The 14,834-nt window shown below is 35.6% G+C and overlaps 1 protein-coding gene across 18 annotated transcripts in view; it reads left to right on the top strand.

Moving 5' to 3' along the window:
• FGF14 (fibroblast growth factor 14) overlaps nt 1-14,834 on the top strand; it is a 703,097-nt gene that overhangs the window by 536,987 nt on the left and 151,276 nt on the right. For all 18 annotated transcript variants that reach the window (XM_030922295.1, XM_030922292.1, XM_030922302.1 and 15 more), the window contains one exon: nt 1,001-1,104. In XM_030922295.1, coding sequence (XP_030778155.1) covers nt 1,001-1,104 — 104 coding nt within the window. The remainder of the gene's footprint in view (nt 1-1,000; nt 1,105-14,834) is intronic.

Here is a 14,834-nt window from a genome sequence, read left to right on the forward strand (position 1 = left end):
AGTTCAAATTGCTCACATTTTTCAAATGATTTGCTTTTGTGCAGTAGAGAGCCTGAGTTTGGATACTGTACTTACCCATTTACGTCACTATTTTAGTATTTTCATTTCCTGTTCTGTCCTGCCTAGAATTAGACTTAGTTAAGAAATACTTGAGTACCAGCAGATAACCTCACTGTAAATAATTAATAGTTCTCTTACAAATTTATCTATAATAAAATCTCCAAAATCATCAAGCAGTTATCTCTAAGAATGATGCTAGAAGACCTACTAAACATTCAACATGTAACACTACCATGGAAATGCATTAAAGGGATATTAAGTTTTTTAATGTTTTAGCGTTGCTATCTGCACCATGCAAAAATAGAGAAAATGCTTTTAACGATTTATCAACGGAGAAGAAACAAAACATGGAAACACAAATGAGTAGTCTCTCTGACATTTGCATGCCATTCAGTTTTGATTAGTTCTTTCTAAATTTAGCTCATTGGCAGGTGCACATCTTTTCCTGGCTTTGCTGGCATATCATGTCGGTTCTACCACAGTCATTTAGTTTTGGAATCACTTGTTTAACTTCTGGCCTGATCTCATTGCGGTGACAAATCACACTTTCTGTGTAGAGGGTTAGAAGAACACTCAACTTGGACTTTTAAAATTTTACTCTTTGAGAGACTTCACAGTTGATTTCTTTTGGTATCTAATGGTGTCAGAGACAGTGTGTCTAGAGGCATGATGACAGGCTTGATTCTGTTTAGTATCGCATCAGTTCCTCAGAGTGCTGTCAGCAAGACTGCTAACATTTAAAGATTGAAGCTGAAGTATTCATTTTACCCACAGCAGAAACTTCTTACTTATAAAGCGAAATACAAATGATTTAATTGGAATTTCTTGGAAAGTATCGGCAAAGATGATGTTTCTTAAATAAAATGAATCAGAAAGAAAAAATTACACTGTGCCCTGCTTCTTCCTGCCGATTCATGATAGACCATGTTTATCTTCACAGCGCTCTTCAACCTCATTCCAGTGGGACTGCGTGTTGTTGCCATCCAGGGAGTGAAAACAGGGTTGTATATAGCCATGAATGGGGAAGGTTACCTCTACCCATCCGTAAGTAAGACGCCAAAGATCTTGGCCATTTGTTCAATGCACGTGAAATAACAATGGCAGCAACAACAAAAAGAAAGTTCTGTGTCTATTGTTTCTGCCAGTTTTTGCCTTAGTATTCGATGTTTGCGAGAATGCTTAGAAGCTGCTTATTTATCATTCATCAGTGTTTAGTAATATGAGTTAATCTAAAGGAAGTGTAATACTATGTCTTAAACAGTGATTTTGCCATAGTTTAAAAAGCAACCTAGTTTACACGTGAATCTAATCTTTTGTATTTCTAGTTAGAGTTTCTTGTACATTTTTTTAAGAGAAACAATATGCATTCTAAAAAAAAAAGAAAAAGAGTGTTTTTAAAATAAGAATTCAAAGTGTGTGGATATTTTCTTGAAAAAATAACTACTTATAATATTGAAATGCGTATCCCTTGCAAGCCTGTGTGTTTTGTGGTAATATTTATTGGAAGCTGAGCACTTTTCTAGCCATATGGCCTCTTCTGAAATATTTTCTATTTACAACTAATTTGCACTCAGATATGCTGTATTCATGCATATAATGTAGTTAGAATTCATTTCTGCCACAGGTTTAAGCAGTAAAGACTCTAGTTAAAGGTGCTTTTTTCTATTATCCCTTGAGCAAAAATCGATGAAGTCTTAAATGCATTAAAATATGCTCTTACGTGTCATCCTCATGTAAATTCTTTAAAACTCTGTCATTGTTAAATATCACCACCAACAAAACTATAGCTAAACATACACACACATTTTATGTGTGTGTGTGTGTGTGTGTGTGTATCTTAAACAGAAACATTCTCCAGGGGGCCTCCCAGAAAATGTAATCTATTTTCTTCAGTCAATTTGGGAAATCCTAACACAGGGAAATGAAGTTTGAGCTGCGGATTCCCTTCATGGTGAGCTCAAAAGTGCTGGCTCTTCTTATTCTTGAGCCTTCAATCTGAGTTCCCTGAAGGGTGTCCCCGCACGCAGAACTGGGTCCCACATTATGCAAATTGTGTTCTCTAGCACAAGATAAATATGCAGCATGTTGCCAGCAAGATCAAGCTAGAATTCCCTATGCTCCCTTTAGAAAAAATTAAATACGAAAAGGATCACTTCCTAGAGATACTTTATTTTCAGATACAACTCAATCTTGTTGATTTGGAATTTGCTCTGTTATTTTTGTTTCTTTATTTTCTTCCCAAGTAATATTTTAGGGGCCTGAACATCATTAGATGCAGTGTCTGTAGCTTCTAGTTCTACTTTCTGTTAATAATTGCATCACATTGCTGTACTCTGATACATATGCTGACGACAGGGAAATTGAAATGTTTGTCTTATCTTTGTGCTGCTGAGAGAGTTGCTTTTCATTTTTTTATTTTTATTTTTTGTCATGAGGTTGTAAATGTATGCCATTCTTTTTTAAAGGTAGCGTATATCATTCTGAGTATGTGTCTAAGCTTAAATTAAAAGTACTGATTATGCTTGGTGCAGGCTAAGCATCAGGAATAGAAACAAGAAATGCATTAACTGCCAAGTCCGGTCGCCTGCATTTTGAATATGGTTTCTGCACGCAGGAATCAGATCTCATGAGGGTCACTGAGGGCAATAGCATTTGCCCAGGGTGAGTCCCAGGGACAATTTCAGCTTATTACTGGGTGTGTTGTTCTCTCCTCTCCTCCTTCCTTCTGATTCTCCTTCGGTGTCTTTATTCTCTGACTTACAGATGTTGGTTTTCTCCTCTTCCCATCCTTGACTCCTTGTTCTGAACCCAAAGTCTGATAAGAGACACAGGTTTACTCAGCTCCTACCCTAAGAAGGCCAGGCCCCTGTACGCCTTAGCCATCTTTGGAAAGAGGACTTAGATAAAAACCAAAAGCAATTATGAATCTGTATTAGTACCTCCTAATTAAACTGCTCTGTTTATTTCAATGTAAAAAATTTTGAACTTCAAATATTTCAGTACAAATAATGTTTATCTGCAAGTATTTATTCCATAATTTGTTACTGAGACCCTACTAAAATAGTAATATAGAGCACAATATAGCAATTATTAACCTATATAATAATAATAGCTATACTTATACAATAACAATAGTGGTGATATTTGTACAATCCACTCTGCCTAGCACTGTTCTAAGCACTTTACCTGATTTAGCTCATTTAATTATCCCAATAACCTTTTATAAGCAAATATTATTAAAATAAGGACACTGATATACAGAGAGTTTAAGAATCTGTCCAGAGTCACTCGGGTAGCAGATAGAAAAGATAAGATAGGAGCATAGTTAGTATGACTCATTAGCTTACATTTTTAACTGTTTTATTGTACTGCTTTTATGTGCCAGACATTTTTTCATAATATGGCCTGACACCTTTTCTAACAAGAAGTTATAAACACATTATGATGTAATGAAAAACTTTAGGGAATTGTTACCTAGGGAATAAACTGTATTTCAGTGAAATTATTGAGAAGTATAATTTCAAACATAATCTGTTTCCTTTAAAGATTTTTGAGTAAAAATTAAAATCATAGAAAATTTGTCAAGAAAAAGTTTGATATTGTATAAGGGGTATTAAATATTTTTGATATTTATTACATTTAACATTTGAGCTTTAAGTTTTAAAAGCCATGAGAAAAGTTGTTAACTCAACTAAGAAGTTTTGAACTAAAATGAGTACATTTTTGAAAAAATGACAACTCCAGTCAAGCTCAGATTTAACGAAAGAAGTTAATGGAGATTTAAATTTGAGAAATAAATTCATCCATTTTAAGCTATGCCAATTTTTTAAAAAATTAATTTAATTTTTGTGCAGTGTAAACTAGTGTCTAATATGGAATTGATTTTTTTGGAGATCCATAGGTTTAGATGTGGTCAATAAAATACTAAGGTCATTTCAGTTGAATTCTGGTGAATGAATATCACAATGGTGATTTGACTTGAGGTGTATCTTCCTCTATTTTTATTTCAGAAAGTAACTTTCATAGTCCTTTGCTATCCAAATAAGATATTTAATGTGTCAGATAATTCCATCTTCTGGAGACAGAAAAAAAAGTACTTGACTGAGATGTAAGTTCCCATTTCCAATGCTAAAGGTGCCTGTTCTCTGGGGGATTTTTCTTCAATATGACAATAGTTATTTCTTTTGTGGTCCTAATGATTGCAATATAGTACTTGATATTGTGTTACAGGAGATTTAATGTCAGATACAAGCCATTTGATTGAAGGTACAGTGTGGGCTACAAGGACACAGAACAGAAACTGGCAGAGTAATAATTCTGCCCAAAATTAGACAGTTTAAAATGACCTTTGTGAACAAAAATGTACTTTAGCCACCTATAACTATTTCTAGTGCTGAGAGAAGCAGTCAAGTTTTTTGTTTGCTTGTTTGTTTTCCAAACCTGTGACTTTTGAAAGACTAACAAAATCCTCCATAGAAAGCCAAGGTTTGCAATGTAAATTGTAAACAATAAGGAAAAACTGGGAATGAAAGGAAAACGTCATTCATCATCAGGGCAGGAATAAAGGATAGTTGAAATGAGAATGTGTTTCTGGCATAAGAAAGGCGGAGAAGAAAAAGAAAAATGGAAAAGAGACTGATGATACAGTGAATAAATCTCTGGGCTTTATTCCGAACACCTGGGTCCTGGATCTGACAACCAATACCTGTGTTAAAACTTCCTAATCTCTCCTAGTCTGTCCCCTCATCTGTCAGATTACAGGAGTTCTCTTGAATCCTTCAAGTTAATTGTGGGGTTTAGAATTCTGGTTTTAGTCTGATTGATTTTTCTGAATGATAAGGTAATTTTACATAAAATACATAAAGATTCGTTATTGGTATTTTATCACAGGCTGGCGTTTATGAGAATGTTATTTTCCTCCTGGTGGCATAAATGCTTCCATGTTCTAGGTGCAGGCATCTGGGCAGTCGTAAGTGCCAGTGTTCTCCTGAAATTAGCATCTCATCTGGGTCTGTTAACCAGATTGTATAAGTGGAGAGAAAGATAATCCCTTTTCATGTTAATTTTAAAAAGAAACAAGGGAAGTGCACGGCTACCATGTTTTGCAAATGTTAGGGCTCATGCGAATCACCTGGAAAGCCAAGAAAAGTATAGATTTCTTGGATCACCCTCTGATATTTTAGTTCAGTGGGTCTAATGGGAGGCCCAAGAATCAACAGTTTTTAAGGGTCACCCTCCTTCACTTCTGCTGGTTGTTCTAAAGTTACTATTTCAACTGCGGACAACCACACAACAAGCATTGCTGCAATGGTCTCTGGGGGAGATGGTGATAATGTTAGACCAAGGTGATGGTAACAGAGTTGATGAAAATCAGTAAATGGACTACCCAGGCACTGAAACTAAATATTTGGATTTTCTAACTTTTCTACCACTAAGCTGAAGTTTACAGATGTTTGAAAGCAGACCAGCATACTTCTTCACTTATGCAACAACCCAGAACTTCTGGAATAGGGGCTGGTCACCTCTCTGGGCTGGCATTACCTCTCCTACCTATCGATACAGGATGAATATGTATATATGCGTGTTACTTATTCAAGGAAAGCAAGATAAATGCTATGTATTCCTCAATAAGCATTTTCAAGGTCCTCAAAGTCTTATCCACTCTACATAAGATAAGTGTTCTGATACCAGTATCTTTCAGGAGCATTTTCAAATGAGCGTCTTCTACAAAAGTGGTTTCACCTGCCCTCCTCTGTGCCAGCAGGCTTCTCTTGCTGATGTGTCCTGAGTTGTGTTTCTGTCTGTCCTTAGCTTTCCAAGGGCACCCAGGCATGAAAGCATCCAAGATACCTACCTCATCCTTCCATGAACTGTTCATCTTCTTGCAGGATCCATAATTCTAGCAAAACAAGGTGGAATAATGTTATTTTTCTCTTGACATTTATTCCTCTGTTCATTGCTCAAGTTTAGGGTATAGAAATACAACTGCTCTGTGTTATCAGTGTGGTACCTATCATCCTTGAGAGTCTTTCTATTCTTCCCTAAGAGTTACACACCCAAAGACATAGATGTCCTTCACCTGTAAGTCCACACCCATGGAGTATTGCGTGAATTCATCGCCCATCCCTGGCACCTGTCCTGTCTCTGAGTAATACTTTTACATGCCTATTCTCATAAAAATGTCTGCTATTTACTCAGGCATTGGCAGGGCTTCCTATTCCTCCTCCCCCAGGTTTTATGTGTATTTGTTTTGTTGTTGTGGTTGTTTGCTACCAGGCCGCGCATGTGCTTAATCAAATAAACTGAGCTCCAGTGGCCATCACTGGCCATCAATATCCATCGCAGGCAAACCAAGGACCTTGTCAGCATTTGAGGGTTGCTCATCCTGGGGAAGAGCCTTTCATTCTCCCTGGGAACCCTGAGGCAAAGCTATACTAAGTTCATCTAGTTACACACAGGTGCCCCTTCAAGAATTGAAATTCCTCTATTCTTCATCTTTCATTCTTCATCTCTCTGAACAGATTGGTTTCTTTATCATATTTTAAATTTGAGATGATTATTAATCTCTCCAATTATTATAGCAATCTATGACACTATGCATGTTTTTCTGCACAAATAATATCTAACACTTTTTGAGGATATATATACACATACACACACATATATAATTCCTATATGTATGTGTATGTTTCATTGGAATTATGCATTCTGCTCAAATTATATGTACACTTATCCCATGATTATGAGTGTTTCTGTTTATATTAATAAAATGTTAAATAACAGTTTTAACATTTGCACGTACTTTAAAGCTTTACTTGTTACGTTTTAAAATTTTTTTTTTTTTTGTAAAGCTTTTCTGTGACTTCTTTCACTTTACACTTCAGTTGGATATATCTGCCAGGTTGAAATGGCTATTATCCTTTCTTGGTATCTTGGCTAAGATAATTTATAGTAATAATAAAGCAAGTATGATACTTCAGCTAATTTTCCCTCTAATGCTAATTTCAACATCCAGCATTCATGTAATTCCCATGACATTGAATATTGATGCACAGAATGTAATTGGTTATGTCCAAGAATGCCATTATCTACCTAGGTTCACTAACTGGAAAGAAAAAGAATTTGAGAAACAAATACAGCTAGTAAACTAGATTTAACTAATTATAAATCATCTTTTGGACATCCAATTTTTTGTTTGTTAGGCTGAAGCTAGATAACAGAGATAAATTACTTTGATACTATTCAGATTCCAGTGTCATTTTATGGAATATAAAGAAAGAAAGACACTTTATGGAATATAAAGAAAGACATTGGATAGTGAAAAAGATACGGATAGCCTAAGAAAAAGAAGAGGCAAAAGGATAAATATAAAGGAAAGGAGATAATAGAACAGCAGTAGTCAGATGCTTTGGCAGCATGGTGGAAAGAAAAGAGAAAAGAAGGGAAAGGAGAGAGGATGGGAGGATGAAAATGGAAGGAAATGAAGAAAATCCATCACAAGAAGAGAAAGGGAGACCTTGTTTTCCACTCACTCTACCATGTTCCTGGAGTCTACCTGACTCCTGATTCTAACTTTCTACATGGTGTGGAAGAACAAAACCATCCCTCTTAAAGCCCACCCTAGTCTCCTACCATACCAAAATTACCTTATCTGTTATAGCCCTTTGGCCACGTTCACCTATTTCCCCGTCCTGAAAGTCTTCTTCTAGAGTGATGGCTATGCTTGCTTCATGTGAATTTCAGGCAAAACAAAGAACAAACAAACAAACAAAACACTCTGATCATAGTTAACTTCCAGAGGATTTCACTGGTGACAGTGAGAATGAGTGGAAAGGGATGTCAGCAGTATCTAAAATCTACTGCAATCGTCGAAATGAGGATAGGTGGAAACTTGAATTAAGAAAGCAAACTAAGTAAGACTTGAAAACCACAAAACATTTGTCGTTGTATTTTCTTGGCTTGTTTTTGGATAATGTGTGTGTGTGTGTGTGTGTGTGTGTGTGTGTGTGTGTGTGTTGTGGGGGCAGGGGTTCTGTGTGATCTGAATGCCTTTAGGTGAGACATGCACTCTACTGCAGCCAAATGGTAACCACTCCTTAATTTTAGAAAGGAAGACACCACACACACAGGCTCCCTTTGTTTCTATACATATGTTGACTTTGTTTATGTGCCTGCAGACACTAGTGTCAGCAACTCCTGAATTGAGGGGTGGAAAAAATGAGAGATATTTAAAGGTTTTCTGAGGGACTGTGGAAAGAACTTCATGGTTGTCTGGGTTGGAGATAGCAGAGTCAAAGTTCACCTGGTAAGACTAGCTTAGAACTAGGTAAGCTGTGATGCTTTTCATTAAGAAAATAAAGCCCAGAAGCAGGATGGGGTGGGTGGATGGAGTAAGATGCTGTATTTGGTTAGGGACTTGCTTAGTCTGCCCACAGAACGTCGAAGTGGATTGTAGTCACGGAATGACTATTGGATGATGGTGAAGCTCATTGATACTAGAGGGATCACATCTCAGGGCTGTGTTGGGAAAGGTATGCAGATAGAATCACTCTGTGACAGATGGTAATTGTTGTTCTATTCTTCCCGCGTGTGAGACAAAGATGAACATGCTGGTTAAGTGACATCAGCATAAAGTTAGATATTGCAAAGAAGTTTATTAAATAGCATGAGGCCTTGAGAAATCTTTCTCACATATTTTGATTCTTAAGTATATAGAATCTACATGGTCAATTTTGGATGCTGGATAATAGAGCAGAATACTAGCTGAATTAAATTCAAAACTTGTGTTTCTATAAAATTGATGCTGATAATATATGAAGGGAATATCAGGGCTTCAGATCCTCTCATAGTGGTTCAAAAACATCAATATCTATAAGACTAACTCAAATGGTTTTGCAAATGGCCTGATCTCAGATATTAACAAAACAGAATCCAAGACTCCAATTAACTGGTTTCAACATGCCTCAAGAATCATAATTTTGAGGGCCAGGCACAGTGGCTCATGCCTATAATCCCAGTGCTTTGGGAGGCTGAGGTGGGGAGATAACTCGAGCCGAGGAGTTCCAGGATATGGTAAGCTGCGATCACACCACTGCACTCCAGCCTGGGCAACAGAGTGAGACTCCATCTCTAAAAAACAAAAAAGGAACCATAATTGTGAATATGTATCCCAGGCAAGACTAGTGCTGGTGACTGAAGGAGAGTATCCTTTGCCAAACCAAGGTCTAAACTACTTTCGCACAAATCATGACTTTTCAAGTGCCTACTTTTATATCTACCATTGGTTATTGTCAATGCTGTTATTATAATTTGTAAATTCCTAGTTCAGTTCAAGCCCCTTGAAGTAAGCAGAATGACATGACCATACATAGATCTCACCTTTTCCATTAACCAGATGAGTTGGCCTTTGGAGAACTCATCTCTTTGTTTTCACTCTCCATATTACAAAAATGGCAACCAATTACGTAAATGTCAAGAAGGCCAATATATCACACAGTAAATGACAAATCAACGTTAGCATTGAAACAACAATTAATACCCACTAAAATCTGAAGCAAAATTGTGCATCTTTAACAATTATCCACACATATAAGAGGACTCATGACTGAAATCTCAATATACCATCTATCCAAGTTGAGTTAAGTTATTTTCTTTCTTTTTTTTTTTTTTTAAAGATAATTATTCTTCTTCCTACTTCTGGGAGGGAGAGTATATGGGAGCTACCTGTCAGGCACTGTGAGAACCCTGGGCTCTGAACAGATCCTGGGTATTTATCTCAGTATCCTCAATGCAGCTCCAATAACTAATCCCATTTCTTAATCACTTTGGAATTATAAGAAAAATAATTTATTTTAGAAATTCACAGAAATATGAAAAAAGACTTCAGTTTTCTTTTTTCTAGAGAAACAACTAAAACAATTCTTATTGAAAAGCCAAACTAAACATTTTTCTTCACATGTTGTATACTAAAAATTGGCAAAATAACTCTCTCAGTACTTTCATTGTTTTTTCTTTTTTATGCTGTTTGTTTCTGCTGATTTTAAAACTATAGTTTTAAAACTGTAAACTGTTGAAACAATAGTGTTCATTTATTTGACTGAAAATATTGGCTACATTTTTATTCTAATATGACCTGTCCACCAAAATTGATCTAACACATTCTAGAGCTTAGAGAAAAATAATGATGACAAAGGTAGACGCAGATGCAGTCTTGTGAGACCTAAGAGGTTCTACGGATGTGAGTTCCATGCACACTACATTTTAAGTTTGACTTCACTATGTTATGGAAAGACATATTGTGCTCTGTGCTATTTAGGGTTTCACTAAATGTTGGTTGTTGGTGTTAAGATAACTCATCCAGCCTGGAATGCAATTTCATGGAAAGGGTGCACAATGTTCTTTTCAGCAGAAACATATTAGATCTCTGAAGGGTTTTGTCCAGGGTTAGACCTTGGTTTTAAGATTTGACCACCCCACCATGTTAAATAAAGAGAGATGAGTCACATGTTAATAAGCATGTCCCAGCCCATACAAAAGCACCATAATTGGTTGCTTTTTGCTATTCCTATAGAGGTAGAGACTGAATGGGAATAACATATTTTTTTGTGAGGCTTAGGAATAACTAGATTTTTGTTCTCTGACAAGGTGGAAATATTTTATTTGGGCATTCATCCTGGCTCCTATCTATTATTTAGGAGAAATAATTATGTGGGCAAAAAAGAAATATCATTCTACTTTACTATTAAGCTGACACTAGTGTCTAATGGTACTAACCCAATAAATGGTGAATATTGGTTTATTCCATGAGAAAAGCATCTGTCGATGTTATGAAGTAAATTAACTGTATGTGCCCTTCATGAGGAAACAATGACAAAGAATTGATACTTAATGACTCCCGGTTAATGTAAACATCTCCAATAAACTCACCTGCCTTTCAACTATGGACCTTTTCTATTACTGTTTCTATTACCTACACCTTAGACCATGTGCAAAAGAGATGCCTGTCACAGCAAATTATTTTCTATGGTGGGCAATACTGTGTTGTGGTTCAAAAGTGTTGGATTCCTAGCTGTATTTCAGACATAGCTTTGAAGAAATCAATGTCTTTCTTGCTTATAGGTAATGAAGAATAAAATTGTAACATGATGATATATTACCTTTGAGAGTTGTGTAGTTATTGTCTTATGAGAAACAACTATTTTATTAGAAGTGAGGTAAAATACTTACAATTCAAAGATGCAAATTTATTTGCGTGTGTCTTCTCTGTGATCAAAATGTGCTCATATTCTTATGGTTGTATTAAATGATAAAATAATGGTAACAAAATTATGCAACTCTGGAAGAAGTCATCACCTTGACCACATTATTATTTAAATATTGCCATTTAACATTTCACTTCCTGTTTTATAATCATAAATTGTTATCAAAAGAAGTAATAACATTTTTGTATTAAAATTATCAGTAGTAATTATTGAATAAAATTCATCCTTTCAGTATATAGTAATAAATAGATATTACCAGTTGGATAACTCTGCCTCCCATTTAATGGTGGCCACTATGCCTAACTTCTACACTATTTTTCAAAAATATCAATTAGAAATCTATATTTCTAGCAATATTAATAATAGAAAAATCACCTTTTAAATCATTCAAAAGTTGTCTAGACAATTTTTACCTGGAGGTGAAATAAGAAGCATTCTTTTAATGTCCATGGAGAAATAAACTCTAACTTGAAATATTATATTACAATAATAAAAATTATTAAGAAATTTTTCCACAGATGCCATAAATGGTTTAGCTATTTTCCTAATGCAGTTTGAGTCCTTTGAAAGATGGTTTTACAGAGTTAGCAAAGCCAAATGTATACCCAGGAGAAGGAGCAGTGAGACTTTATTTAATTTAAAATTACATTATACAAGAAGGCTTGCACATTGAAGTGGATAGACAGAAGAATTACCTTGAGCAAGAGTTCCCCTGTGTTTAAAAAAAAAAAAAAAAAAAAAAAAAAAAAAAAAAAAAACTTGTAGGAATTTGAATGCAGACAGGGGTATTATTAATTTTTATGCATCGTTCATGCAATAACAACAACCATAAGAAGAAAAGAAAACCGTGTCAGCAATATGTGGTTGTTTAAATGCAAAGTATGTTCAATTATACTCTGGTCCTCTGAGCCACAAAAGCCAGTCTTTATTTTACTTTATGCTTCATGGTCAGGTCTTGAAGTCAATTAGAAATCCCTCAGACTTTTCAAATCATGAACTATCAGGCCCAAAGCATGATGCTATTTTACATTTTTTATAAATAATAAGTTCATTATGTTATGTTTCTAATAGTGATTAGGAAACTGCTGAATGTGGCACATAGCAGGGCTTAATTTCGATTATCAGATATTCCAACCATTTTCTTAACAAGAAGAGATTTGCCCAGGGGTCTCCTGAAACATTTCATATCTGGCAAATGATTAGTGTATACTAATTTATACAGTGGTAGAATGTTAAAATGAACTTAACCATTCTGTTCAATGTCTAATTGCATTTTCTGTTGATGTCAGTGTTTTACCTAGAAGCCATTTGGTACTTTAAAATAGTTTTGACATTGAAAAAGTGATATGTTGCATTCTTGATTACGTGAAATGCTGACAGTAAGAACAGCAAGTTGAAGATGAAGACACATAAAGCCCAGGTTATGTAAAGGTAGGAAACCCAAAGCCCAGAGTCACTGTTAATGTATTAAGAAATTATTATCGTTAATGTCACTTCAAAGTGAGTTTGTTAAGGGTAAGTCTATAACCTGAGGGGCTGAATGCAGAATACATGGGTATGATACCACTAGAGAAAAGTAAAATTAGTTTATTAAGTATGTTGTGTGTGTGTGCATTTGTGTACAATTATTATATAATCGTGAACTACTAAGACAAAGTCTTTCCTACACAATGAAAGGGTACACACATAAAACCTGGTATTCTGATATGTACTCATAGGTATTTTTTTTCTCTTTGTTATAGTTAAGGAATTTTCCTGCACACTCATTTGTGGAGGCTATGAAAATAAAATCCATCCTTAAGGCTATTGTATAAGATCTATAATTCACAACTTCTGGTATTTTTAACTCTTCCAAGACAAATGACTTCTAGAATTCATTTCTTAGACAGGCTACAGAGTGGGATTGATAGGTGGACAGGTATCATGGGAGGAGAAAATACCCAGCTCAAAAGATTGAATGAGAGCTGGCAATAGGACCAGCACTTATTTTTAAGCATTTGGGCCTCTGAGTGACCTTGAGAATTCTGAATGACTTTTTACAACACGATGATGACATTTGAAATGCTTTCCAAGAAATGCGTAAAACACTCTATTATGTTTTGTCTAATCTTCAGGTATTGTGATTACATTCTGGCAGAATGGTGGCATTAATTATACTAGGTCAGCAAACATCACCATGTCCATCATATACACATGAGGAACAAGTCAGAATTTCAACAGCTCTGCAGTAAGCCTGGTGGGTTTAGTGCCAGCATCCAGTATTCTCCTCTCTCTGACAGTTCTTCTAATACCATACAGAAATCTCAGTGATGAAACATCACTTTAGTAGGGAATGAATGAATGAATGCTCTTTCTTTTCTCTTATATGCTTCAGGATCACTCTTAGAAATCTTAGGAAGATTAAAATTATGATAACAGCAATAAGTATTATATTTATGCGTGCGTGCAGATATATACTTGCTATAATCTCGAATAAAGATTCCATCCAAACACATGATTCTTCTAAATTGTACTCACACAGTTTGAGTACCTGTAAGATATCTGCAAATGTAGTTAAAGGTAATAATTTCTAACATTGTGTTTGCCTGCATTTAGGAACATATCTCAGCAGTACTGCAAGGTAGAATAGATAGTTTAAATGAGCATTTTTATCTCATATCATATAATAGTGATTCAGCAAATATGATGGTTGTACAGAGATGTTTGGGACTGAAATCAAAACTGAGCCATCAATGCATGTAATAATTTTGAGGTCACATAATGAGTTTGAAATAAAATTAATAGAGAATCCTTTTCTTTTGATGAGGAGTTAAAATATATACAATGAATACTTGAGTATCAGTCTGTAATATTTTTTTATTCTCCAAAGTGATTAGTAGTGAGGGCTGTAATGTGTGGGAACATTTAAAATATTTATATGGCTACGCATGTGACTCACGCCTGTAATCCCAGTGCTTTAGGAGGCTGAGGCAGGAGGATCACTTGAGGATAGGAGCTTCAGATCAGCCTGGGCAACATAGCGAGACCCTGTCTCTACAAAAAACAAAATTTTAAAAAATTGTCCAGGTGTGGTGGTGTGCACCTGTGGTTCTAGCTATTTAGGAGGCTGAGGAGGATCATAGGAGCACAGCAGTCGGAGGTTACAGTGAGTCATGATCATGCCACTGCACTCCAGTCTGGGAGGCATAGCCAGGACCTGTCTCTAACTTAAAAAATTAAAAATAAAAATAAATCAATAAGTAAGTAATACACTAAAATATTTTTGTGCAGATGTATCTGATATGTGTGTTATTATTGCTTTCACTATGAAGAGAGAATTTGCTGGTAATAGACTAGTATTAAAGTTGCTTCTTTCGATGACTGTCAGTCCCTTTCCTTACCACTCCCAAAGGGGTGATGAGGTCAGATATTTCCCCATGAACCAGAATAGACAGTAGGGTGACAGAAAGGTCATCTTGGAAATAGAAGAAGAGAAACAAGGTGGCGGGCCAAGATTGGGTATCCTACACACCT

This window comes from Rhinopithecus roxellana, chromosome 18 (assembly GCF_007565055.1).
Source record: "Rhinopithecus roxellana isolate Shanxi Qingling chromosome 18, ASM756505v1, whole genome shotgun sequence".
Lineage (NCBI taxonomy): Eukaryota > Metazoa > Chordata > Mammalia > Primates > Cercopithecidae > Rhinopithecus > Rhinopithecus roxellana.